This window comes from Aulonocara stuartgranti, assembly GCF_965226115.1.
Source record: "Aulonocara stuartgranti genome assembly, chromosome: 11".
Classification (NCBI taxonomy): Eukaryota; Metazoa; Chordata; class Actinopteri; order Cichliformes; family Cichlidae; genus Aulonocara; species Aulonocara stuartgranti.
This window is the reverse complement of record NC_138947.1, coordinates 4,544,848-4,571,776: the sequence shown is the minus strand read 5'-3', so window position 1 is coordinate 4,571,776 and position 26,929 is coordinate 4,544,848. Positions and strand designations below refer to the sequence as shown.

Sequence of the window (26,929 nt, the reverse complement as noted above, 5' to 3'; positions counted from 1 at the left end):
TCCCAATTCAACCTGATGGAGCTTACGTGATTCTGCCAAGAAAAATGGGAAAGTCTTCCAAAAGAAAGGTGTGCCAAGCTTGTAGGATCATTTCCAAGAAGACTTTAAAGTGTCAGTGCTGCAAAAGGTGCTTCAACTAAATTCTAAGGGAAGGACCTGAATGTCAAATAGGATATTTCAAGTCCTTTACAAAAGACTTTGAAATGTTTTTACTTAAAAATTATTATGAAAAATGATGTCTGAAACATTAAAAGATATGAAAATAGTGATTACAAAACTTACCGAATGTCCGGTACTGTTGCGGTCCCATTAGAAAATGGTTTTGCAGAATGCCTGGCTTGAATTTAAAGCAGGTGTATATATAATATGTAATCTATTGTAGCAAAGCATAACTGACTTCGAGCCATTTATCTAAAAGCAATCATAACCAAAGACATAGACTGGATAGATTAGTAGACCTAGATTCAGATTCTATCAAACACTATCTTGATGGGTATTCTCACAATGACCTGTCATAAGTTTTTGTGCTATTTAAGGGCCAATACTTTTTAATAATATCTACTTTAAAGAAGGTCAGACAGAGAGGACTGTGTCCAGACTGTCCCACACACTCGAGTTTCCCTGGACTGAATCAGTGTCGCCTCAGGCTCGCTGTTGGGGTTCATTTTCAGGGGCAGCTGTTGTTTCTGGGGGAAGCCGTCTGTTTCTGGCTGTCATTAGACACAGTTACACAGCAACCACAAACCTCAGAAGATTAAAAAACACAGTGGGATGGTAGTTATTTTGAAATGAAAAAGTATACATCACTTCTTTGGTCATCTAAGTAATTATTTATTTAGTTCTTAAATTTTCTTGAACCGCCTATAAACAGCCAGCCAAAATGAAATGTTTCATGGAAATTATGATGAAGCCAGTGCTGCAGAAATAATTTTCCATGAAATGCAGATGAAATTAAGGATGATTAAGGAATTATATCAAGGAGAACAGGTGAACACACACATTACAGCATTTTTGATCAGTAATTTGTGAAATTATAACCCTACAGAGTTTTATAAGCTACCTTTTACTCTCAAAACCAACCACCATTGTTGGTTTTGGTATTTTCACAGTATTTGTTAAAAGAAGCAGTTACATTGAATCAAATGCATCCCCTTCTACCTGTCTCTGACATGAAAAAAATTTATTGGAAACATGAGGTTCAGCCTGTGTGACACTTTTTAGGCAGCACAGATGGTCTGAAGACGTCGTTTCTGTGTTTTACAATAGAAAATATATTCTAATTGGATTTTAATATCCTAGATTTGTCAGATGGCTGTTTAAAGTAGCTCAGGGTTGACTTTTCCCTGAATAGCAGTTGTCTGCACTGTTGTTTATTACATCAACTGCACAGTAACAACGTAACTTTGATATATGTAGAGCTTTAAATGCTTTAATAAATGCCTCTCTGTTTTTAGCTGGTACTTAACAATTTGTTCTGTTTTTCACCACTCCCGAGATCTACAGTGAAAATGAAATGTTTGCTGTTTAAACAGGGCTAAACTGAATTGTGTACAAGACAAAGCTTGACTGTGTTTATTCTCTGGTTCCTCAGTTAGTTAACACTGATTAACTGGGCTTTTTAAAATGTGTATTAGTGTGATAAACAGAGAGAGTGCATCTGCTGCTGGTTAGAGTAAAATCTCATCTTCAGGCCAGGAGATGGTACTGTTCTGCAAGTTTTCCAACTCACACATGCACACAGACACACACAAATGCACACGGTTTAAGCTAACACTGCTGATTTATAACACTACTTATAATGCCACCATAAATGAGGCAGTGGCCTGAAAAATCCATAGGTCACTTCCCCAAACTTGGCGGGGCAATTATTGTATTATGCACATGCTATTATATTTTTCAGTTTGCATTAAAGGCCTAAATTCTGACACATGAAAATACAGCTGTTTTATTTGTGCTTACTTTTAATTTGTCTGCCTCACTGCCTGTTGCTATTTATGCAGTATGTGTGCCACTGCATGGCCTGTGATTTAACCTCTCACTCTAAGGTAAACTCAGCTTTGTTGGCAAGGCAATAAAGTAATGAATCCTTGCATGGTCAACATACAAGTGCCAGCTTTACTGTCATGTGTGTGCATGGCTGCCGGTGGTATTTCTGCTGGTCATCGCTTCGATGAATGCAGCAGCATTTCCAGTGATAACCCCGCACAACTGCTGAAGGACTGAATGGAGAGCCCGGTTCAATTAATCGGTGGCTCATCCCTGCCTAATTGTGCCAATAAGGCAGCAGCTGTGAACGAATCTAAGGCAGGGCTGACGTGCTGATGGCCGTCACCTCGGCGACGGCGAGAGGCATTAAATATTCATGCCTGTCACTCACCTCATGCAGAGCGGGTGTCTCTCGCCTCCTCTCCCTTTCACGCACAAACACAGACATACACACACTCGCCCTTCAATTTATTTCCATTCGTTTTAGATGGCTTCTGTGGCTCAGCAAAAAAAAAAAGCAAAAGAAAAAAGCAAAAAAAAAGCAATCATACTGTACTTTTCCACAGCGGAGATATGGAGGATCAGAGGAGGACCTTGCTCTCCTTTCTCTGCTTCCCGCACATTTTGTTATCAGCCCATCTCAAACACACACCTTTCACCTCTCTGATTTTCTGTTTGCTTATATGCTTTGCATCTAAGCTCAGCGCAGTTCCTGCTGTGTCTCGTATCTCTGCCTCCTCCAGCCTCAGTCCTCATATTAATTCCCTCCATTGATCCATCACTCTTACCTTTTTTTCTTCTCTCCCCTGCTTCCTGCTATCTCTCGTCTTTATCTAATCTCCCTGTTGTTTCATCCCCTCCTACTCTCCCTAATCTGTCTGCTTCTCTGCCTCCTTCCTTCTGTCTCCATATTCTTTGCGGCCGCACTTCCTCTTTCTGCTCCTCTCTCTCTCCATTTTTTTTGCTGCGGCTCTCCTTCACAGTTTCTCCCTCTTTCCTGCTCTGTCCCTTTCCTCCTCATCCACCCGCCCACTCTATCTCCGTCCTTTCCTCTGTGCTCCTCTTCCTCGCTCCCTCTCTCCAGGGCGACTGGCAGGAGTCTTTGGCTCTCCCACAGGCCACCTGTCTCTGTGCTCCTCACAGCTCCATTCACTTACCGCTCCATTTTTTAAAAAATGTTTTATGAATGGCAGCCATCAGAAAGACACGGGAGGGACGTCTCCCCGGAGAGCTGAGGTGTCGCTTCGGGGAACAAGACTCCTCTGTTGTGCCTAAAATGTGTCACTATGGAAATTTGTGTTAATGTGCGTCTGTGTAGCTTTTCACTCCTGGTGTGTTGGGTTCATTGAACTGTTTCCTACTAATCAAGTGTGCAGTCACTTCATAGGGATAGAATGGGATTAAACTCTCATTGACATGTCAGCCATTGGCTTACTTTAATTGCCAAGGATAATACCTACAAGATGTGTGGAAAGTTAAAAATAAATGCTTTTTAAATATCTTGCCTTTAATTACAAGCCCCTTAATTTGCTTTCCCCCTCCAACAAAATGTCATCCAGTAATCACAACCAAATGTGACTTTAAGCTTCCTCCCCTCAGCTTTTGTGTGTGATTGGTAAAAAATTCTTCCCAGTGAATTCCAAGCAAAAAAAATGGAGCAGCGTTACTTAGAAAACAAGCGAGCATGCAGCCCGAAGCAGCGGAAAATGTCACTTAGTGTTACTCTGTCTGGGATCATATGTTAGGATTAGAAGAAGAAGAAGAAAAAAATTGGTACAAATGGATGCACTACAAAAACTACAGTAGAGTTGAATCAGCACTGTAGATACTGCAGAAGGAAGGAAGTGAAGAAAACTAGAAGCAGCTGTCTTAGTAATTGTTTAACTTTGTAAATGAATCAGAATTATGATGATTAATTCCTAACTTAATCAATAATTTCTGATAATGGCTAATCCTTGTAGTCAGATTTTCAGGAAATAATATTAAACATTTGGTGACTCAGCCTTCTCAAAAGTAGGATTTTCTTCGAGAAAAAGTAATGAACTTTTTTTAACGTCCAGACTTATGCGCTCATCTGGATGATCAATCCCTTCCCACCAATTTTCCTCACTGCTGCAGACTGCTCTTCCTCCTTTTGTCCTGTAGGGGGAGCGAGAGGGTTGACAGTGATGGCTTCCTGCCATCCTCTTCTCCACCTCCTTCTCCTCCTTGCATCTCGCATTAATTTGAGGTGACAGAGTTTCATATACCATTGCCACGCACCAGTGCCCTGTCCCCAAAGTCATGTGTTTGGGCTTCGCTCCTCCAACTGTGTTATGCAAGAAAAAAAAAACACAATGTGGAAGGGGGGGGGCAAGAGCCTTGCTCAGCCTGAGAGTATTTGAAAGAGCTGGGAAATATCAGCACTATAAAAAGAAGATGTAGTCCTGTAGCTCAAAACACATATGGTTGATGATTGTATCTGCTTCTTTAGTGGCCCCATTTCCTGCACTGAATTTTACATTTGACTGCATTAGAGCATATCTGCAAAGAGGCCACAGCACCTCAGTGGCTTTAGCTTGTAGCTACTGTTGTCACAGTGCATAAAGAGTTGCTCAGAGGTGGATAGCATGTTTGCTCATGACCCCGGAGAACGCATCGAGGTGGCTGTCGTGTGGGAGTCGAAGGGATTAATTATGTAATGAACACAGGTGGGCTGTGGTTTGCAGAAAAGAAGAGAAAGACTGATTCTTTTAGTAAGGTGGCCGGACTGAACCCCTGGGGCGATGTTAACAAGAACGTCTTGGTATTTGAGTAACTATTACATGCCATTTAAATAAAAATTGTCACTCACTCAGAAATAAAACATTTTTCCAAAGGTCATCCTGTACATACAAGGGTTTAAGTGACTTTTATCTTAGCATTTTGATTAATTTGCCTGTCCTCTGACTAGCGTGCAGTTTATTTTGTCCTCAATTCCTTGGAGGCACCTAGAGAAAGAGGAAAACTATGTCTAATTTGTCTCCTGCAATCTTACCAGGAGAAACTGCCAAATCTCTATGACCTTAAAAGCAATTCTCTGCCATTTATCATTTTTATTAAGAAGAATTGTACTTGGCTGGGTTCTTTTCTGTGGGATGTGGAGACTTATGGGTGGCTTGAACTGTTTTTATGCTGTTACAGCCTCTACGAGCATGCAGAATAGACTACCTCAACATACATTAACATTTTAAGGATTTAGTTCACGATGTCAGCCCACATGCATCAGCTAGAGCTTCATTTCGACCTCTTCTAAAAGTCTTCCTGCTCGCCATTTTGCCTGTATATGTTCTTATGATGCTTTTTAATTTATGCTGTGCTATTTTTAAATGTCTTTTTTCACTGTTTTCATCACGTTCTTATGTCAATTTAGGATAATTTACTATTCTACCATTCTCATGTTAATAACTGATGTCATATGAAATATTTATTTCAGACAGTGTTCTTCATGTGTCCATCCATCCATCCATGGTCATCAGGCAGCAGTCCCTACTAACTCCTTTATGTCAATACAGAGAAGCTCTCAAGTGACAAACTTCCATACTTACAGTTGCTTCTTTGAGTGCATTAGTGTGTTTACACTGTTGAATATACTGAAATCTTCCAGCCCACTGAAGTACTCATTACAATCACAGGTTAACTGAAAGGACACCTTGCAGTTTTCAGCCAATAGAAGCATAACTTGTTGGTATCAGTGCATTTAAAACCAAGCATAATGTGTGTTAAATTATAGAGTTAGATATGTGAAACTGGTATTATGTGTGGTCAGATGACTTTTTGGGAAGTCACAGAATACACTAGCTAACATGAGAATCACTGACAGTGAACAGATGTCTGAACAACCTCAGTGAGTGGTGGCTTTTCTGAGTCCCTCTAAAAACACTGAGATCCTCAGCCTATCTTTAATATGGGATCAGTGATCTTCATGTTTCTCATTCATTGTCTTATATAACCAGCAGTGTTCATGTTAACCTGCTCTTGTTTGCATAAAGACAATGTTGCTGTTACTGTAGCTGTGCAAATGAGAGACCACCAGCATGACTTGACACCTCTGAAAAAGATTTGGGACTAGATCTAAAATTTTTGCAGATTCACTGATTGCAATGGGTTGTTGCTCAGAAGTTGCCATGTTGGTTTTATATTTAAAATGTGAGAACAGACTGATTACATGAGATATTTAACCAATCAAATTGTCTCAAACATCAGATGTTGGGAAGCAGTGTGACCCCTTGTGTCCTTAAAGTACTTGAACTCTCCTCCTGCAGCAGCGCTATCCCACCGCAGAGGAGGCATGCACCATTTCCTGACTGAGAACTACAAGCTCAGATTTGGAGGTCTCATCCCAGCTGCTTCTCACGCTGCTAATAATCACTCAAGTGCACGCAGGATGTAACCGCATGATGAAGCCAGCAGTCCTATATTATCTCTCATATGCAAAGATGAGACACCAACACCCTCTGTCCCTTGGCTGTGCCCAGAAATTCTTTCCGTTAAATCTATGAACAGAATTGGTGACAAAGGGCAGTCTTGGCAGAGTCCAACACCTACTGGAAATGAGTTTGACTTACTGCCAAAATGCAAGCCAGGTTCTTGTTGTTGATGTAGAGAGAGACTCTTTGCTGTCAATCAATAGCATCACTTTTATTTTTATCATAGCGCACAACTCTTTTATTTTAATGGCTATGCCTCTTTTTGGAAAGTGCTTGAGGTCAGAAGGAGGTGGAACATCTGTCTATGAAAGGACAAAACTGATGCTCTGAAGGACACATGCTTTTGGACAAGTTGACTCCTATCGTGCTGTACAGAAAGCATGTGTGTGCATTAGTGTGTGTGTGTGTTCCAGCTAAGTGTGTGTATGATTTTGTGCTTGAGCCAGCATCAGACAGCCAGCAGTGTTTGATTACTGCCCTGTTAAGAAATAATGGATTGCTAGGTTTTCAAACATCACACAGTGCACACTATTTCTTGCAGTTATACAGACTCATTAAGCTTTCTTTCTTTCTCTTGCAAACAGACTCCCTCTTTCCCTTTCTTAACCCACACTTTCCCATGCACATCATGCCACCATATTCCCTTGCTCCTCACAGCTGGGACTGAAGAAGCAATGATGGCGTATGGGCTATCCAGCCTGCAGCATCGCTCAACCCAACCTGCCAAGCTGAACAAAAACCCACTCTTCCCTTCACATGAATGGCTCTACCTTCACTCTTCTGCCACCCTCCTTTCCTTTCTCTTCAGACATCACAATCCCTAAATCCAAACCTTTTCCACTATGCCAGGACTGGCAGTTCCCTCATATGATGTGACACAGTTGTTGTTCTTAATCATTTCTAATCATCTGACTGTAATTAGAAATGGATCGATTTCAATCTTGTGCATTACCAAAGTTATCATGGATGCGTAAATCCATCAGGCAAACACTTCATTTCAGATCGAATGATATTGATCGCAACACTGCAGGTGTCAACAGTCTCCAAGCATGATCCAGAACCTGAAATCAAATGTCTAACTTGTCTTTAACCAAGTGTTGTGATCAAGTGTTGCACTTGGAAGGTATTAATTTACTAATCTATACTTTAATTAGAGAATCGGGGAATGTTGGATTGTTGAAGTCTTCACTCTTTCACATTTAAGGACTCATAAATAAATGCCAAATACTACTTCGTTGTACACTAAGACATTCTGCTGTCACATTCTGTTAACACAGCATGTGGACGCAGTGACAGCCACACCATCGGTTCAGCTACTAAATGTAATAATGATGGAACTTTGGGGAATAGTGAAACTCACTGGATGCACGATTAGAATCAATGCTGAAATACTGAAAACTTTTTTTTTCTTTGCTAAGATTACGGTCCAGCTGGTCTTTTTACCCAGTAAATATTTGTTCCCTAAACAAGATATCTCCCCAAATACTGGCCACATGGTATGGACATTTATGGATCCAACAGAATGATTCATGTGTTAGTTTAGGTCAATATTGCAACTTTGCCCAGTATCTTTACTCCTTGCAAGAATTTTGAATTTATGTTTTTGAAGTCTGTTTAAGACTCTGCGTCTTGGTTGAATTATAGTTTCAAAATGTTCGATATTCTTTGTGAATATCAGCTAGACCTTCTTCCACCTTTCTAACGATGACGACCTTCTGTACCTTTTTAAAATGTTATCCATTTAGAAATTATAATGATATATAGTGATATATACAGAGTCTCACTGTGCAGCTCTTGCACTAAAATAGGAGCGTGAAGACTGTCATGAACTGTGACAGTGCCAAGGTCTGTACAGATGGACTATACTTTACACGAGGATGTATAAACATGCATAGAAATGTTCATCCACTGATGCTAGTCATTTCACAACCAAAGAAGTTGTGAACGTCATGTTGAAAAATCAAACAGGTCTCTGTTTTTTAGCCATTAGGAATACAGAAAAAAACACTAATTCTGGGTAAGAATGACATCTTGGGTCAGTTGCGTGAGAGATTATTATTATTTTTTTCCTCTTCTTCACTTTGAATTGATTCTGCATGACTTCATGCCACTGGACTGGAATTGACCGGAGGCAGTTGCCACCCTCAAGCATAAGAAAAATCAAAAATGAATGTGCAGATTGGCATTAAATTTGCTTTTACAAGTGCTCTGAATAAACCCGTGTTGTAGATACATTTTGATTTAGATGTCCTCGTGATTTTTTTTCTGCAGCACCACTTTTACTTGCATGCTGTAGTTATCTTTGCGAATAAGAAAAAGCTGTTAGTAGAGCTCAGAGTGCTTGCTGGATCATAGAAGAGCATCTGATGGCCTCTCTCAAAACACTTTTTAGAGGAGCTGCTTCCCACAATTTTTGTATCTTTGTGATACAGATACTGTAATTTAACAACCAGGCAGCAACTGTCCAGGTGTTTTGTGATGACACTTTCCAAAATTGAACTCTCTCAAGCTGTTGTTTTTCTTTTTCTCAACCACTTTCAGCGCTCTTTCTCGGCACCACCGAGTGAAACGCCTAAATTCCTTCGAGAAAATATTTTCTAATATTTTTTGTGAGTGTCGGTGTCCTAGTCATTTTGCACCCCCTCTCTGTCATAGCTGACTTCTTGCTCTGCCTTTGAGTGTGGCCACTGGGAAGGAGTTAAAGCCTTGTCAATATCCTTGTTTTGTTCTGCTTGCAGAGTTCTAATGGACACTGTAGCTTCTAGTTTCCACCATAAAACGCTGTATTTACATTACCACTGGCCCTTTGTGGTGTGAAAGAAATAATTTATTTAAATATGTGTGTGCGACACAAGTCCACCATCTAAAATGGTCAGAGTGCAAGCTTAATGCTGCCTCTCCATGGATGCTGAGAGCAAGCCGCCTGCCAGCTTCTTTTGCCAACTCATGGCAACCCCAGAGACGGTGTTATGTCACATCTCCAGCTGTTGACCTCGCCACATCTGACCAATCGCATCCTGCCACACACAGAGAAAAAAAATGCCTCCAGGTGTTTTCCCCATGCTGGAAGCTGTGGTGGGATGCCTATTGGTGGGGTAGAAAGTTGTTTTGGAGCCTTTCCATGAGTCAAGCTGTCAGTGATGAATTGCACAGGGCAGGGCAGCAGTAGGGGAGAAAATGAGTGGGCTTGTTCTTGTTCAAGTAGATGTGACTGGGGAAAATTACCATATTTAGCTTGTTGTAACTGGCATTTAGATGGCTAGTCAGGAATTTAGCTTTTTATGACTCATGGATTTAAGTTGATTTTAGTTATTTGCGTGTAACTCACACCCTTATTAAGAATCTACTGTGTAAGAAGGAGGATTTGAAAGTGTTAATGTGTATGCATGAGCAAACCTATGCTTACATGTATTTTGTAGGCTTCTTAGAACTCGTACTGTAGATAAAAGTGAGCACAGCCCAGTTGTCTCCTGTGGAATCCATGGCAACAGCAGAAAATCTGGACAGAGAGAAGCATCACTTTAACCCTGCTGAAAAGCACAGCGATCCCTTCAATAACCGCAAAACCATTCAGTGAGATTACCTGCTGTATGAGTTTGCTACTCCTCCACACACCCCTCCCAATTCCTCTTTCGTGGACTCATTGCTGGTGCAGAGCTCAATCAGGCAATATGAAACCACTTCGCTTATTACATGCATTTAGAAACACTGTGAGGCACGGCGGTCCCAATAAGGCTTCAGAAACCGTGGCTTTATCTGCATTCGCGATCATATGGAGCTGGCTGAATGTGGGGTTAATTCAGGTTTGCTAGTCCTTATTGGCACTAAAGCATATTCAATTAGTAGAACAGAGTGCTCAGACACTCTGCTGCTGCTTCCTGCATTAATCTGGCAGCGAGAATTAAAAGAGGGAAAGAAAAAAAAGGGTATGCACTGACAAGACCTGGATTTAAATTGAAGGTGAATGCACTAAAAGGCTTCGATTTAGAATGAAGAAGGCTGTCTTATTACTTTTCTTGAGGATCTAATAATGTTACCATGGTATGAGGAAAACTCACTAGTAACATGTAGCATGTAAATGAGCACAACCATTTGTACCAGCTGTTAAGTTGATGGCTGGATGGATGGACAGATGGATGGTCAGGCGATATTATTTTCTGGATTTACCCAAATAGATTTTTTTGAGTAAACCTTTGTCTCAGTAGATTTTGCAGAAATGTGTACTACATTAAAAGACATAGTAGTCTGTAGTAGTCTATAAGGTGTGACAAAACAACACAGGAGATAAAGCATGCAGATGCACAGACTCCAAGGAAGGCTAAAAGCTGAGAAATGGGAAACTCGCCCAATAAAAATGGAACTTGCTCTGTGCATTCTCACTCTGGACTCATAAAGAATGGATTCTGCTTAATATATTTTTCATTAAGGAGGTTGTACTGTAATTTCATCGTAACCAGCAATATGTTCATTCCAAGACAACATTACAACGTCGCTTTGTGCTCTTTGGCTGCACAAGTTGCAAAGTAGAGAGTAATTGCTAAGGCTGCTGATTTACGATGCTTGTACCCGATTAAGTTGGATAAAGAGACTCATAAGCAGAATCCCGATGCTGTGATGTGTCTTCAGCTTGGCTGCTTTAACTAGATTATTGCAGCAGAGATTTGCATTTATGTATACGAGTGTGAGTGTGTGTGTGTGTGTGTGTGTGTGTTTATCTGTACAATGTGATATAGCTGTGCAGTGGTAGTGAAGGATGGCAGTAGCTTGATGTGGAGTTGTGTTTGCATTAAATTATTATGTGTCACTTTGGACACACATGAGAACACACTCTACCAATTAGCTGTCTTTACTTTCCTAAACTCAGACAAAAATGCGCACGCTCGCTCTGAAATTCTTTTATCTTCACAGAGCATCTTTGGAATGAGCGCCTCTCTGCTTTCTTGAGGGACATATGGCTCAGTATGACCTGCCAGCGTCCTTCACTATTGCTGGCTTTACCCCAAAGCCCCCCAGGCTGCACTATCCTGCACTGCTCTCTGCAGTTAGTACCACCTTCTGACTGTCTGTGTTCTAACCAGCTCTTTTATGCAGACACTATTCCCAATAGAACACTCTAAAACGCACACACACATATATTATATTAACACAAGCAAGGTTACTGCTCTCATTTCTGCACACACCTTTTTATGTTTATGTCAGCATGCATAAAGGACAGTGGCTGATGCTCATACCTGCTGTTCATACAGCATCTATTCATATTTGAAATAATCACTACAATTCAGCGTTTCTTAAAACTGTAGAAACAGAATTTATGTACCACCTGGGTGCAGAAGAAGAAAAATGTTATGGTCTCACATTTCAACAGCTATATGCAGCTATAGACAACAGCTTGGCAATAATTTGGCCTCTGCAGTTTGTTTTGCTTGAACTGGTACTGTCAGACATTTTATTATATGTCAGTTATTTCAGTTATGCACACACGACAAGGAAGGACTCCAGTAGAGCTCCATGATGCAGTAATAATGTTTATTTGTACATAACAAGACTGGTGTTGCAGTACTAATGTTTTACAAAAACATATAAATAAAATTCAGTTATATATGCAGATGAAATATATTTATGAATTTAGAAGCTCTGGGTTAACCCAACAACTGTTTTTGGACTATAGGAAAAAGCTGGAGTGCAATACAAATACAAATATACATAAGAATAAATAACAATGAACTGAAAAAAATAGAACATAGATTCAGAAGTTCAGAATATGAAAATGAGCTAAAAAGCTTAAAACAAATAATTTTAAAAAAGCACTAGAAGACTTTAAAGCTAGAAAATTTATTTTTATTAAATAAGAAAACTTTACAAGAAATCCCTTTGAAATATTCTTTTTAAAACTAATGAAGCAACTCAAACAGTAAATAGTTTTGTAACAAAGGTGACAAATATATCTTAAGGCAGAATATGTAGTTGAACTGTGTTGGGTTAGAGTGCCTAAGTAGACCAAAAACGTATTAAATTTACAGGCATTTGAATGTCTTTTTGTTTAATATCAACTAAACTCTGAGCTCTGCCTTTTGCCTCCTTCAGCATGCTACCTGACACTTTTTTGTTTTCTGCAGTCTGGTAATGGTCAGACAGAGAAAGGGGGTTAATTTTGTTGAAATATCTGCCTGATTGTGCTGAAGCCTGGCTTTTTAAGAGCAAACATGAGGTGTTTGGTGTCATAAAGCAATGCTACAAACATCAATCCAATCAATCAAATGGGACTAAAATGCAGCAAACACATAGTTTAGTAAGAACTCCAACCTAAATCTAATGCAGCTTAATACAGCAGTCCAGCTTTCACATACTGGTGCATCACAGTGTGTTATTTTGAGTCAAGTCTCATCATAGATTTCTGTTGGCATTTCTTTGTGTTTCCTTGGTGTTCTGGGGCTCATTCCCAACAATGTACTAGCTTTGGTGTTCAGCCAAGATTTATAGGTCGGTGCTGTACAGTATACGCTGTATTTTCTGGGTGGAACTGTGATGTTTCCAAAGGACCAGGGTTTCTGATTAGTGCAGCACATTCTCCCATTTATTTTCCCTCAAGTCTCACTTTTATGAATTCAGGGACTGTGGGCCCAAATGTGGCAGCAGTGTGAAATGTGGCTTGTTTTATTTTTTCCTTGTCTTTTTGCTTTGGGTTTTCAGTCACAAAGTGAACTGCTGTGGAAGATATACAGTGATTCCTTTTTTTAATAATATATTTTTTCTTTTACTTTTGTTGGGTGATGTGCAAAGACTTTAAAGAACATGATCCAAATGTTGGCCTGTGGGCTACATCTTAACCAACATTAACTGTGCTCATATTATCCTCATTTACAGGCTCATAAATCTATTTCAGGATACTATTAGAATAGTTTACTTGCTTTAATGTTCAAAACCACATTATTTAAAAAAAAAAGAAAAAAAAGAAAGGACATTGCCGCAGCACCTTTTTTTCATCTCCTTTCTCAATTGATCCATCTCACCTGCTGTCACTCCTCATTTTGCGTTTGTTGGTCAGCTGATGAAACACAAGAAAACTAAAAATATGTAAATAAGAGCACTGTAACTGGGAATTCTTCTTTATTAAAAATAAATATAAGACTGGGAGAAAGAACAAAAAGGGACCATGGTAATATTAACCACATTAGCCATGCTTTGTGCTAATATTAAATATGAAGGCTTAAAATAAAAGTAATTTGCTGAACCTTCAGTTCCTCATATACCAGGAGTCCATAAAAGATTTTGTGCTGTGATATTTGCTTTGCTTTGCTCATAGCTGAGACTTTTATGGATCAGTTAGCCAGATTTTTTTCAAGAAACCGGCCCCATAGACAATTAAAAAATAGCCTCCTAACCCATCTAATATCCAGATTTGGGTATCAAATAGCCTCTAGTTTATATATTAGTATGATATATAATGATTTTTGGGTAGAACTTGGACTTTGTTTTCACATGCACAACAATATCTATATATAACCAGATAAGGAATAGAGAAAACATATAAAACATAATAAAGGCACTTTGGGCTAATGTGGTCTGTTTGATTGATTTCACCGGAGGTTTATGAGTTCGTTAATGATTTTGAAAACAGTCCCATTATAGAACTATTTTCTGTTTTGTCTAGAAAGCAATTTTTGCTCCAGTCTATTCCCAAAAGCACTTATAATTTCACAGAAATCTAAAATTATTAGTGCAACTGTACTGCAGTTGTTTGTCAAACTACGTATGAGCATCGGCTCCTCATAGGCATCAAAGGGAAAGAGTTTGTAGCTGTGCGTTCCTGTTCTGTACAGAACTTTAGGTCGCCGTTTTGCTGGAGTGAGAGTTTGTGTACTGACCTTGTGCTCTCCCTGTGCAGGTACACCCTTTGCTGATGCGCGAGAGGCGCTCAGAGTCTCACAGGAACAAGCTGCTGCGGCGGACAGTCAGCGTTCCTGTTGAGGGAAGGCACCATCCCGAGATGGGTGAGCAGACAAATTTCATTTTTTCTCTGACTTTTTTCTCTGATTCTGATTGAGGCTCTAATCAAGGTCCAATCAACAGTTATTTTGCGTTTTGTCTTACTTTTAGCTGTTTATTTTCGCCGACAGTTTTAGTGATGTGGTGCAAAAGGCTCATTCTATGAAAAGAAATTCACAAACATATTTTACAAAACTTTGAGCAAGAGAACCAGTCTGAGTTTGACAAATGGAAGTGGTATTTTCTCTGTGCCAATCAAAGAGTTGCAACAAAAAAGGAATTTCTTACAAAATAGAATCTTGAGGTGATATCTACTTGTTTTAACTTATGCTGCTGAAGGCATTTTTCACAGACAGAGTACTGCAGATTTTGTCTACCATCATTTTCAATGAGAACATTTTTGGCAAGGCAAAAAATGTTTTTTGTTTTTTTTTTAAGTTTCATTATTTTTCTGGCCATCCGCTAATGTTTTAACACAGACTTGGAAAAATGTGAAACTATCCATTAGTGACACATTTCTGAGCAGGTGCTCTCTGTGGACCATTTTTGGTCGATGCCCCAGTTGCTTCTCGCGGTAATTCAACATCTTTTTTTGGTTGCCCATTATGATTTTCAAAAACATTATCACCTGTATTACTTTAGTTTGGGTTTCTTGTAATAACAGGATGGTTGCATAGCAACGAAAATGATGTAAAGCTTTTGGTATCCTTTGAGCCATTACTCGCGCTGTTACTAGCAACGCTCACAGCAGCACTCTGCATCTGAGCAGAGATAAAAGCGTCACATCTGATCAGAGCTGAAGGCAGTTGCTTCCTTTAAGATTTTCACTCGTTCTTTTGTCAGTTTGACTGATTTTATCAGTCGACTCACTTTGAAATGAAATACATGCATTGATTACTTGATTAACGCACATATCTTTTGAGTTTGTTGTCCGTCTCTGCCATTGATAATTTTTTTTATTTTCTTTGTTTATGCTTTTAAACTTTTCCGACTCTTTTTTCACTTGTCCTCTTGGCTTTTTTATTGCCGTAGCGTCCTCTTAAATTCTCAATGGATCCCGTGAAACTGACCCTCTGATAGCAGCCTTCCTTTGTTTATTTTGCCTGACTCAGTCTCTCTGGGCCCCCTACAAATGTCCCGCACAGTTTCTCCCTTTTCCTTCACCCGACACCTCTTCCTCGCACTCAGCTATTTTAAGGGTCTCCCTTGCGACGTCCTCTATCATTGATTCTGCCATTGCTTCTGCTTCTTTGCTGCCCAACAGTGCTGATTCAACTGGATAAATACTTTTTTCAGTTTTCATACGAGTGGCTCTCTGACCTTAAAGCGATCAAGCAGTGACACATCACTTGACGTGGTCCTGCTCCATTTTGACATATGCTGACATGGCAGTGTCACTTCATATTGCCTATGTGTAAGCGTATTGTAAATATGCATTCACATATGTTAGTTTGCTGTGGCACAGGCCATAGTGCACTGACACCATTATGAACTGACGGTAGCGCCTAAGCACAAAGTGCCAGAACAGATTAATGGACTCCAGGAAATTTGTAATTATCAGATACACAAAAAAGCTAATGGAGGCTGTCATGAGGCCACAGTTAGAGGCATACTCTACAGGAAGCTACATGACCTACTTTATGAATTCTCTGACTTAAAACAATGAGGTGATTAGGGTTTCACAGCGAATTAAGTCATCATATACTAATGTGCCAATTATTTATTCTGAAGTTGTTTCAATCTCACATTTAAGTTGGAATCTGACTTGAGCAGCTGCACTAATGCTGTTCCTTGGCCAACAGATTACACTGTTTGCAGAAAACTATTTATCATTTTGAATCAGATTTTTGTTTGATTTTATTATTGCAACTTATATAAATAGTATGCCCAACCCAAATGTGCTTATAGACACTGTTATAGATTGACAATACTGCCATAAATTATGAAAAATGATAAATAAATAACTGCTGTACTTCCCAAGCTTTCGAAACAAAAGCTTACATTTCATTATGCAGTTTTCAGTGGTTACATGTAGGAACAAAGCACATTCGTTTACATGAGCACTTGGGTTTTTACATGCAAATGCACAGGTAATTTTCATCTGCAGCCGCCCCATGTGCAGAAAAACATTTCATTTCATTTCATTTCATTTAATAGACAGCTCATTCAGGACCCTATAGCCAAATGATTATTTCCCTCCGAAGTGATGCATATTTGGGGTTCTTGTTGTCTGATCTCCTTGCTGTTTCACACACACACACACACACACACACACACACACACACACACACACACACACACACACACACACACACAGGCACAGAATGTTAGGGAGCTGTGATCCAGGTGGGTTTAAAAGCAACTTGTAGGCAGACTAAAGAAGCTTAAATAACTTGCACAATTTGTGATTTGCCAATTACATGCAAGTTGTAAAGGGTACCACATGATTCCTCAACTGATGTGGACTGAAATTGAGGCGTCATGACAGTGTCTGGGATTTATTTAGTGACCGCCCTGAAATGTACTCTGCCTGTTAACTCATCATAATAAGGTCAGTACAGAATAACAAATGTTTCAGCTTCGCACAGTTCTTAGAACCTTTATTAGCTGAAGCATCCCTGATAATCATCATTCTTTCTGAGAAAATGGATGTATCGGGGTCAGACTGTTGAGACTGTCAAAACATGTAAGTCATTGTTCGATATTTTGGGAAGTAGGTTAATTACTAAGAATAATTAGATTGATAAAGCTCTGATGCTAAATATAGATCAATCTATAGCAGCTGTTGAAATGGTTGAAATGTCTCACCTGATTCAGACTGGTAAACAGACTGGTATTGATCTACCAAATTCTTATTAACAAAGTCAAACTATGACTGAGGTGGGCCAAATCATTTGCCACGTGTATTGATGTCATCCCTTCCATGTTTCCCTATTTAGAAGCACAAGGACACATAACAGTGTAATATATATATATATATATATATATATATATATATATATATATATATATATACAAAAGTATTGACTTGGATGGAAAATTATTAAAATGGCGAGGTTATTATCAGCATTTTGCTGCCATATCTTTCTGTCTTATAAAAGGAAACTCAATTTAGTGTGCATTTAGTATATTCATTGAACATATTTCTGAATGTTTTAGGACCTTCAAAATGACGAATAATTGTGCCTTTTCACATATTTGAAAGGCACGCTGTCGTCATCTTCAGTGGATCCAAAACAAGACGGAGAGTTCAGAAATATTTTTATGTCGGGTGGAAAGTTTAAACTGCAGATGCTGAAGCTGCAGCAGCCTCTTATCACCACTTCATGTGCTTGTGACAACACTAATACATCAGCCTGGCCTCGCTGTTCATCACAGGGCCAAAAAGCATCCATTTTTTAGAAGATATTTATGAATGGAGGCTTATGACAACAATCCCAGCTGGAAGCCTGATGTTGTGACACAAACAGATGGAAGATACTGGGCTGTGCTGATGATAAGTCAAAGACACAGTAGATCAGTACCTTTTTTGGATTTTCTGGAGCGAAACATGAAGTGATGCAGATACATTACTTTTCTCCTTCTCATTCACTTCTCAATACTTTTTAAGTTGAGCAGGTAATTAACATATAATGAAGGCATTAACTTTGCTGGATAATTATGGTACAGCATAAGCATTTTATGTAAATATGCTTCCTAATTAGCATTATGTGATTGTGACTGGGGAACATAATTTTTCTTAGCTAAACAAAAAAAAAGTTGTTGAGGTGGTTTAATTTCTGTCTTTCCTTCTTTGTACTATTAATTATATAAGAAAAAAAATATTAGTATTGAATGTCTGCATGTATGATGCTTAACACTGATGAAATTTTAGTATCATGTAATACTATATGATATAAGACACAATATATAGATATAATTACATTTTTGATACATCTGCAATAAACACATGTAGTAGGCTCACAATACTTAATTTTATGGCTGATGTTAAAAGTCATATGATAATTGTCGATATTATATCAATGATATGTTGACACTTTAAAATAATAAGAAGAATTAGAATTGATTACTAAAAAGTGGTTAAAAAAGATTGTTGAACAGTGAAGCTGTAAGAAGTAGAGGTAGTGAAGGTGTATGAGTTTAAATACTTGGGGTCAACCATCCAAACCAACGGACAGTGCAGAAGAGAGGTGAAGAAGAGAGTGCAGGCAGGGTGGAGACGAGTGTCAGGAGTGATTTGTGATAGAAGGATGGCAGCAAAAGTGAAAAGGAGGGTTTACAACCTGCTATCATGTATGGGTTGGAGAAAGGGATACTGGCAAAAAGACAGGAGACCGAGGTGGTAGAGTTGAAGATGTTAAATTTTCATTGGGAGTGACCAGGAGGGACAAGATCAGAAATGAGTACATCATCACAATGACACAGTAAAGAGAGCTCACATTGAGTGCTTTGGGAGACAGTGAGAGAAGAGAGGCTGAGATGGTTTGGACATGTGCAGAGGCGGGACAGTGGATATACTGGACAAAGGATGCTGAAGATTGAGAAGAAGAGAAAAACCACAGAGGAGAACCATGCATGTATTGAAGAAGGACGTGCAGAGGGCTGGTGTGAAAGAGAAGGATGCTGGGGATTGGGTAAGATGGAAGGAGATGATCTGCTGTGGTGACCTCTAAAGAAGAAGAAGGTTAGTAATATACAGCTGGAAGGGATCCGGCAGGCTAAATATGAGTCAAGGACATTTTCTGCCCGCCTTCCATATGATGAATCGTCCATGTTTTATTTTGGTATTATAGATAGATGGATTGTGGGCAAACAGAAAGGAAGCATTCGCCCTCACATTCATCCAGCACCACCCCTCCTCTTATTAACCTCTCCAGCATGTGATGGGATAATTCCCATTAATGAATTTGGCCTTTAATGTTTTGTGTTCAAATTGTAAATTGATTTCATCTAAGTCTGCTCTGTTATTGAGAGAAACCTTATTATCTGAATGACTTAGCCGCGGGGAGGAAGAAGAAAAAACGCAGCACTACAAAGCTGAATGGTTATGAACTCCACTTGAATGGTTTTTCACCAACAGCGGTTTAAGCATATGGCCATTCTCCTCAGTTTGTCCTTGTAAATCTCACTTATTCCTTTATCCAGCTCAGCTTAGCAAACCATTGTGATATAGCAGCATCAGCTAAGCAATTGTTTTAGTGCCCTTCATATTTGTATTTGAGATCAGATGCTGGATTTCAGAGATACATGGACCGGGTGGATTTTTTTCGCACATGTGTGCAAATAAATGTTTCTTTCACATAAACCTCAGAATGAAACTTGCAAAATCCCAACCCCACATGGCCTTTACTCCATTCCCTCCTTGCTCCCCCATCCTAACACCATCCCACTTCTCTCACCCACTCAACAAGGCCTACAGGCTATGTGTTCCCTCCCCGCACTAAAGAGGATGTAGAAACAATGACACAGTAAAGACAAATCACATCAGAAAAGAGGGTGTTAGACTTTTCACAGTTGTTGTTCGTGTGGAGACAAGCACCATGAGTCATTACAATCTGTCATCCGAGGAGGATTAAGACAATAGAATATGGATGATTTCTTCAAAAGACTAAACTTCTGTAGTGTGTTTTTGGAAGCATGTTTTCTCCCCATCTTTGAAATAAACATAACATCTTCATGTCATCTCTAAATCACTGTTGGGTGATTAAGCTGAAGATGGAATAATATAGTTTTCATGTTGCAGGATAAAAGCTGCTACACTATTCTTTCTGTCACTATTCACCTTTTTGTATGGCTCAACACCGAAAAGTAACATTGTAACATTGTATTGTAAACTATACGTGCAACATATCCTGGCATTCCAGATGTTTCTGAGTCAAAGCATCTAAAAATAATAATTTGGCAATATGCGTAACCTTTTTTTTAATAAGAATGTCACTATGTTTTTATTTTTCTGTTACACATAACTCATATGATAGAGTTAGGCAGTGGGTGTGATGGGTGTAAGAGTTAGGTTTAGGTGTTTAATCTGAGTTTAATCTGGGGCCTGGGGAATATGGGAAAATGTAATAGCTTGGGCATTAAGATCTAAAAATCTAAGAATATGGTTTTCAATCGTTTTGTAATCTTCAAAGGGGAAAAAAGCAGTAGGAAAATAATGTTGTTTATCTGTGTTTTGCTGTCAACCATTTAAATAGATCTCCATCAGCCAAATAGGTTTTGCTTGTTCAGGTGATTGCACAGCTGGTTCTGTGGATGTGCAATCGTCTGTGGATGTGACACTTTTTCCTTCTTTGATTAACTTGTCTTCATTTGAAGACATTAAAAAAAGCTGGACACCTTTTAATGCTGTCTTGCAATCATATAAAAGTTGGATATACCTAAACAATTCCCTGCTTTGGTCCCACAAGATGACATGGATCCCTTTGGGGTTGTGTCAGGAAGGCCATCTGGTGTAAACATGCTGAGTGACCTTCTGTGGTGACCTCTTGTGAGTAAGGGAGCAGTAGAAAGTAGCGTTTACAACATTAAGCTTAATAAATCTATATGCCAACTTTTATACTTGTTATGAAACCAATAAAAAAAGAAACAAGGCATGAAATTTGATTTTGCATCCCAGCTCACCGTGCACCTAACTTTAGACTGCTTATCTCACAGACTGTGAATTTACTTATTTCTGGTTTCTTATGGTTAAATGAGAGGGTCTTGTATTCTTTTAGGCTAAGCCTTGATTTGGGACAGTTAGCTACAGCTGACCTTTAGATCTGCATCCTTAATGTGAAGTTAAATTACCCCAGATAGCAATTCTTCTCTTGTTCCATCAACACAAGAAAAACCTGCATACCTGAAGTGAGCCTGCTGTCATGCTTTTTAAGGTCCTTAGAGAAGTCTGACAGGCTGTCAGCCTCTAAGTGTACTTAATACATTTTAACTTTGTTCTGAACAAAAAAACTCTTCTCTTAATAACTGAATCCTGAAGAATTGACAAAAGGAACATTTTGACATTTCACCATTTAAATCTGTCTTTTTATTGTGTTAGTGTGATCGCGAAAAATCAGTCTCCTTCAGTGTAATTAAGAATGGCATAAATAGGTGCTTCTATGTTTTAAGCTCAACAAGAAGTGTTCATTAAGCACGCTATTAGAATAGAAGTGTTTTTGCATCAGTGTGAGCTGGAATATCGGTGTTAATGTACAGGTAGAGGGTGTACAAACCTTGTGCTTCTGTAGCTGGTAAAAGTGCAAACCTCCCTCAAGACGTCCGCGTTTGTCTTTGGAGAGATTTGCTGAATCATCTGGCTGTCTTCCTTTTGGAACCGTGAATGAATACAAATGGTTTCCTACTCTGCTGTGGTTGCTGTTTGATGGACATGGACATAGAGGCCCCTAAAAGTGAGTACTGCACCTCTAAAAGCTGCTTATCCACCAGGTAGTGTCAACACACTGAGTAATTCTACACGTTGCGAAAAGCTCTTCTGTGTCCTGAATACTGCACAGAATTGCATATTTTAGGTATAACAATCGAGGTTCATTGTCATGCTTAAAATGCAGAAAAACAAGCATAGCTCTTGTAAGCTGTTTGACTGAACCAGACCAAAGGCTAACTGGTAATAAGGAAATTAAAATCAGACTTTGTAATAACGACATTTGTGTTCACATGTAAAGTTTGTCTCCATCATTAGGTTGAAGCAAAACGAGACTGATTGTATCTAATGTGGAAAATTAATATCTGCATTCCTGGTGTTTTCATTTTTATATGGTGTGTGTTTATGAGTGCCAAATATAATACATTATGATGTGTTTGATAATAGCTTATAGTGAGTGAATGGAATGAATGAAAACCTGGACCCAAATAAGCCTAAACGCTTCATTCTAAAAGTCCACCACAAACGGGATGTCTGACTGCCTCTTTTTGATGTTTTTAGCCAAGAAAGCAGTGTGGCTCTGCAGCAATGATGGCTCTGTAAGGTAGTCGATCCAAAGCTTTGGCTCAGATTGAAATATCTTTGTATTATTATTGGATGAAGTGCCTTGAAAGTTGATTCAGGCATTCAGCATCCACAACAGGAGTTGCAAATTTAGACTGCATGTAAAATATGAATGTGTAGCTTCCAGGGCCCTGTTTCAGGAAGCCGGTTTAGAAAACTCAGAGTGAAAAACGATACGCAGGGTTGAGTAACCCCGAACTGTCCAACTCGGAATATTCGGTTTCAGAAAGGCTGATAACAAGTAGTTCAGTCAACGCGGAGTTGCTTTAACCCCAAGTGAAGCGCGCGGACGAGGATACATAAAGCCCTGATCAGTGGAGCACAGATTAAGCGAGTCACCATGGAGACGGAGGGAAAGAAGGCGCGGTCAATGTATTTCACAGCGCTTGAGGCCGAAATTCTGATGGCAGCATATGCCAATAACATGCAAATTCCGTGGAAAAAAGTAACACAGCGACAGCTGCAAAAGAAAGTGAGCATGCATGGCAAAACATAGCCGACAGAGTCAATGCGTGAGTGTTAATTTAAACATTGATCTAGGGATTTCCACCCATTTAACACGTTATTTTATCATATGTTATTTTATTTGTTATTTTATACATTTTATTTTGTGACGTGATGTGAGCGCAGGTGCAACCCAACAGGCCCCAAACGTTCCTGGCAGCAAGTAAAAATGAAATATAAAAATATAGTCCAAACAGGTGAGGTGTAATTGTATTATGAGCCATAGTGCTTGGTCTGTTTGTCCGATGTAAATCAATTGCAGTTAGAGGCTACATTAATTTTCTTTCTGTAAGCACTTATTGAAATTATCTGAGCACATTACAAGTACATATTTGCTTACTCTGTATGCTCAAATGTGACCCGTTATAGCCAACAGAAAAAAAGCGGAGGCCCGAAAAACAGGTGGGGGTCCTCCACCACCACCACTCACAGAGGCTGAGCAGTTGGCCCTCAGCCAAAACAGTGGGCGCCCTGTGGCCGAAGGCATCTCTGCGGGGACATCCTCTGAGTCAATAACCCCGCAAGACACAAGTGCCTACATAGGGGGTAAATTCAAAATAATACATGATGTGCATACATCCTTTCTTCACAGTCACCTTTGCAGTGCTACTCATTCATTTGATAAACTCTTTACCATAATGGATTATTTTGTAGTGAAGTTATTTTCCTACTGATTTTGCCTTCCCTCAGTCTTGGTTGTCTTTGAGAGCATAATGACAATGAAGTGTAAGGTGATTGGTATGTTTGTTAATTGCCATTTGGTCCCTTGTAAGTTATAAGTGACCTGTATAAACCTCATATTCTATCAGTTGATGGTGATGGTGTACTGCATCTGGTGCAGCCTCCTGTTGAGCCAGACCAACATGCAGTTGTGAGTAATACTCCACAGATTATATGAGGTTACAGTAGAACAGCAATGTTGTTTATTTCTTTACTACAGGAAAATAATGAAGAAACATTGACAGCTGTTACAGAGGAGGAAGCAACAGAGACACTTTATGAGGTTTACATCTTTTAATACTTTGTGTACAGGAAACACAGGTGACCAATAAAGCCAGTTGAACAAAAAATCTGTTTATTCTTCTTTCAACATGTTGAGGTGATGGGTCAAAAGAAATGATTGTGACATATGGTGTCTCTGACTGCGCTTCCATCTTGTATGTCCGTGGGAGGGTCAGGATGTTCATGGTTTGGATCACTGCTGATGTTTGGTTCAGAAGGACAGTGTTCTCCTCTAATTGTGGCAATGTTGTGAAGAATCACACATGCCACAATAATGTCACATGCCCTTTCTGGGGTGACCCTGAGTCTTTGCAGGCACTGGAACCGGGCCTTAAGCATTCCGATAGTCATTTCAACTCTGGCTCTTGTCCTGCAATTAGCCAGATTATATCGCTGCTGTGGGCCCGGTTCAGGGTCAGAGTAAGGGGTAAGCAAATAGGGTAAACATGGATACCCCCTATCACCAAGCAAGTAGCCAGTGAACTCTCCTAAGACAGAAGGATACACTTCAGTTCAAATGTCCCTGAAGCAATTGGTCTTTATATATTTTAAAGTATTCTCAACTCACCATGTCCAAATTTTGTGCTCAGTGTACATTCACGGAATATTTGTGAGTCATGGACAGAGCCTGGCCACTTGGCTTCCACATTTGTGATAATGTTGGCAGCATCACATATGATCTTCACAGTGCAGAGAACACAAATTAGCATCCATTACTATGATGAAATAATTTGTTAGTTTGAAATGCTACAGGGAACTATGTACCTGTACATTAATGCTGTGGAAAGACTTCCTGTTCACATAGTCTCCTTCATTTACTGAAGGAGCAATGATTGGAATGTGAGTACCATCTATACAGCCAATCACGCCTGGGAACCCTGAAAATAAATGTAAAATTTAAGTAGTAGTTCAAGTATCACCACATCATAAATTAAGTTTTGGTCATCCTGATACCTGCAATTTTGTGGCATCCCTCTTTGATAAATCTTGTGGGTCTGTGACCGGGGAACACCACAAACGTGTACAGGAGACGTTTCAGTGCAACTGTAACATTCCTGACTGCCCGACAGACGGTAGCCTTGGAAACGTGCTCAGCGTCACCAATATTATACAGAAAGCTCCCGTTTGCAAAAAACCGAAGTGCAATACAAATAATATGTACAGAACTGAGAGAATGTCCGCGATGTGTCACATGAGCAATATATGGCCTGAGGATGTTATCCAAATAAATTATAGATTGTGCTGAGAAACGGTAACGTTCGCACAGACAATCATCAGGAAATGATAAAATGTCCAAACGCGCTCTGATCACTCTCTCCCGGCGGAGAGCTCTGCGGAGAATTTGGGCTTCACGATCTACTGGCTCTTCAAGGAAGGGACACGCCATGTCTGACACTTCCTACTGTCAGGTTTCCGACAAAGGGGCGGAGACAGTCAGGGTTAGTTGTAGTAAACCTGCTAGGGGGCAGGTTAGCTTCACGGCGTGTGTCGTCATAGTGACTCACTCAGGCTTCAGCTGAACTCGCTTTGTGAAACCGAAAACCCAGAGTTTTCGTTAACTCAGGGTATACTTACTCAGTTTTTCCACTAAACCGGCTTCCTGAAACAGGGCCCAGGGGCCCGTTCTTCGTACGTCGCTTACTACATCCAAGATCAAATGACACATCCAAGATCAAATCATCGCGCTAACTCTGAGCTCGCTATTCCGGTTCCCCGAACACACCTGTTGTTGACGATTAGTATAGCTGGATGAAGTAATGTGAGATCACTGGGTGGCCCAACAGGGGCTACGCATCGATAGTAGAAACATTGATCGGCAACCCTTTGATTGGTCGGCGAAAATGTCGAAGGAGCGTGCTCGGTATTCTTCGGCAGCAGAGCAAGAACTCTTGAGTGAGGGATTTTAGGAGTTTCAGAGTTTAATTAAAACGCAAGGGAACACTGCAAAGGCTGTAAAAGCAAGGAGAGAGGGCTGGCAGAAAGTTGCTGACAAATTAAACTCGTAAGTAATTTAATAATAACAATAATAATGGAGTGGATTTATATAGCGCTCTTCAAGGCACCCAAAGCGCATGACAATGCCACTATTCAGTCACTCTCACATTCACACACTGGTAGCTGTCACAGCTGCCCTGGGACAGAAGCCAGGCTGCCATATCGCGCCATCGGCCCCTCTGGCCAACACCAGTAGGTGGTAGGGTAGATTTATCATATCACACTATATTATCCAATATTATATTACATTATATTATATTACATTATGTTATATTATATCCCCTTTCACATTAGAGCCACAACAGGACCCACTAGAACATGGGAACAAGTAAAAGTGAAATATAAGAATATTCTACAGAATGGTAATATTGATCACTTATATTGCTTTTCGTCTCTTGGAAAGAGACCCTGGAATAATCTGTTTGTTTGTTCATAACAGCAACCAAGAAAAGGGCAGAGCAAAAAAAAAGACAGGTGGTGGTCCTGCACCCCCTCGTCAACAAGTTGGTTAAGTGAATAATACCCTCACGGGAAAATCGATATCTCTCTATGAGCACACTGTCGCGCTGAGCTAAAGGATCCTGTCTGTCCCGCAATATACGCTGGATTCTGAGGACTCTCCTTATCAATCTTGCACCTTCTGCAATGGGTTGGTCGCGTATACGGACAGGACATGGCTGCAACAGGCTTCCCAAATCCACCTTCGCTTTTATAGCCGTGGTCTCTCATCTTGATTACACGAAGTAAATTGCAATTACTACTCTGAAATATGAATTACATCTGTAATAATCACATACATGTAATAGAATGTTAATAGTACATTTCCCTTTTTTAGGAAATGACCTGTATGTATCTGTGTGACATCAATAAAAGGATCAAGTGCTGCATTATCTTTAGTTACATTGATGTTATTTATTTATGGTGAAACAGTGGTAAAATATCGCTGTTGCTTTCGTATACATGAAGCGGAAATACCTGAGTGGCCGCGATCTAATCCTGTTTACATAAAGTAAACCTGCTC

The 26,929-nt window shown here is 39.7% G+C and overlaps 2 protein-coding genes across 2 annotated transcripts in view; one reads left to right on the top strand and one right to left on the bottom strand.

Annotated features, from left to right (window-relative positions):
- The window catches only part of syngap1b (synaptic Ras GTPase activating protein 1b), a 187,026-nt gene that overhangs the window by 49,474 nt on the left and 110,623 nt on the right, over window positions 1-26,929 (top strand). Inside the window, exon 3 of the mRNA XM_082552018.1 lies at window positions 14,320-14,425. Coding sequence (XP_082408144.1) covers window positions 14,320-14,425 — 106 coding nt within the window. The remainder of the gene's footprint in view (window positions 1-14,319; window positions 14,426-26,929) is intronic.
- LOC309717439 (putative nuclease HARBI1) lies at window positions 23,907-25,525 on the bottom strand. Its single transcript, XM_082552020.1, has 4 exons — window positions 24,868-25,525; window positions 24,679-24,791; window positions 24,482-24,593; window positions 23,907-24,401 (listed from the first exon to the last, which is right to left on the bottom strand). Exons 1-4 carry the CDS (start codon window positions 25,298-25,300, stop codon window positions 24,019-24,021), a joined length of 1,041 nt encoding a protein of 346 aa, XP_082408146.1. The 5' UTR covers window positions 25,301-25,525; the 3' UTR covers window positions 23,907-24,018.

What these genes read in the sequence shown, in the direction of transcription:
- LOC309717439 (XM_082552020.1), bottom strand. Translation starts at nt 25,300, where the DNA reads ATGGCGTGTCCCTTCCTTGAAGAGCCAGTAGATCGTGAAGCCCAAATT. An exon ending in GGGATGCCACAAAATTGCAG is followed by an intron (nt 24,792 to 24,867) that starts GTATCAGGATGA and finishes ATTTATTTTCAG; the next exon opens with GGTTCCCAGGCGTGATTGGC. An exon ending in TCCACAGCATTAATGTACAG is followed by an intron (nt 24,594 to 24,678) that starts GTACATAGTTCC and finishes TGCACTGTGAAG; the next exon opens with ATCATATGTGATGCTGCCAA.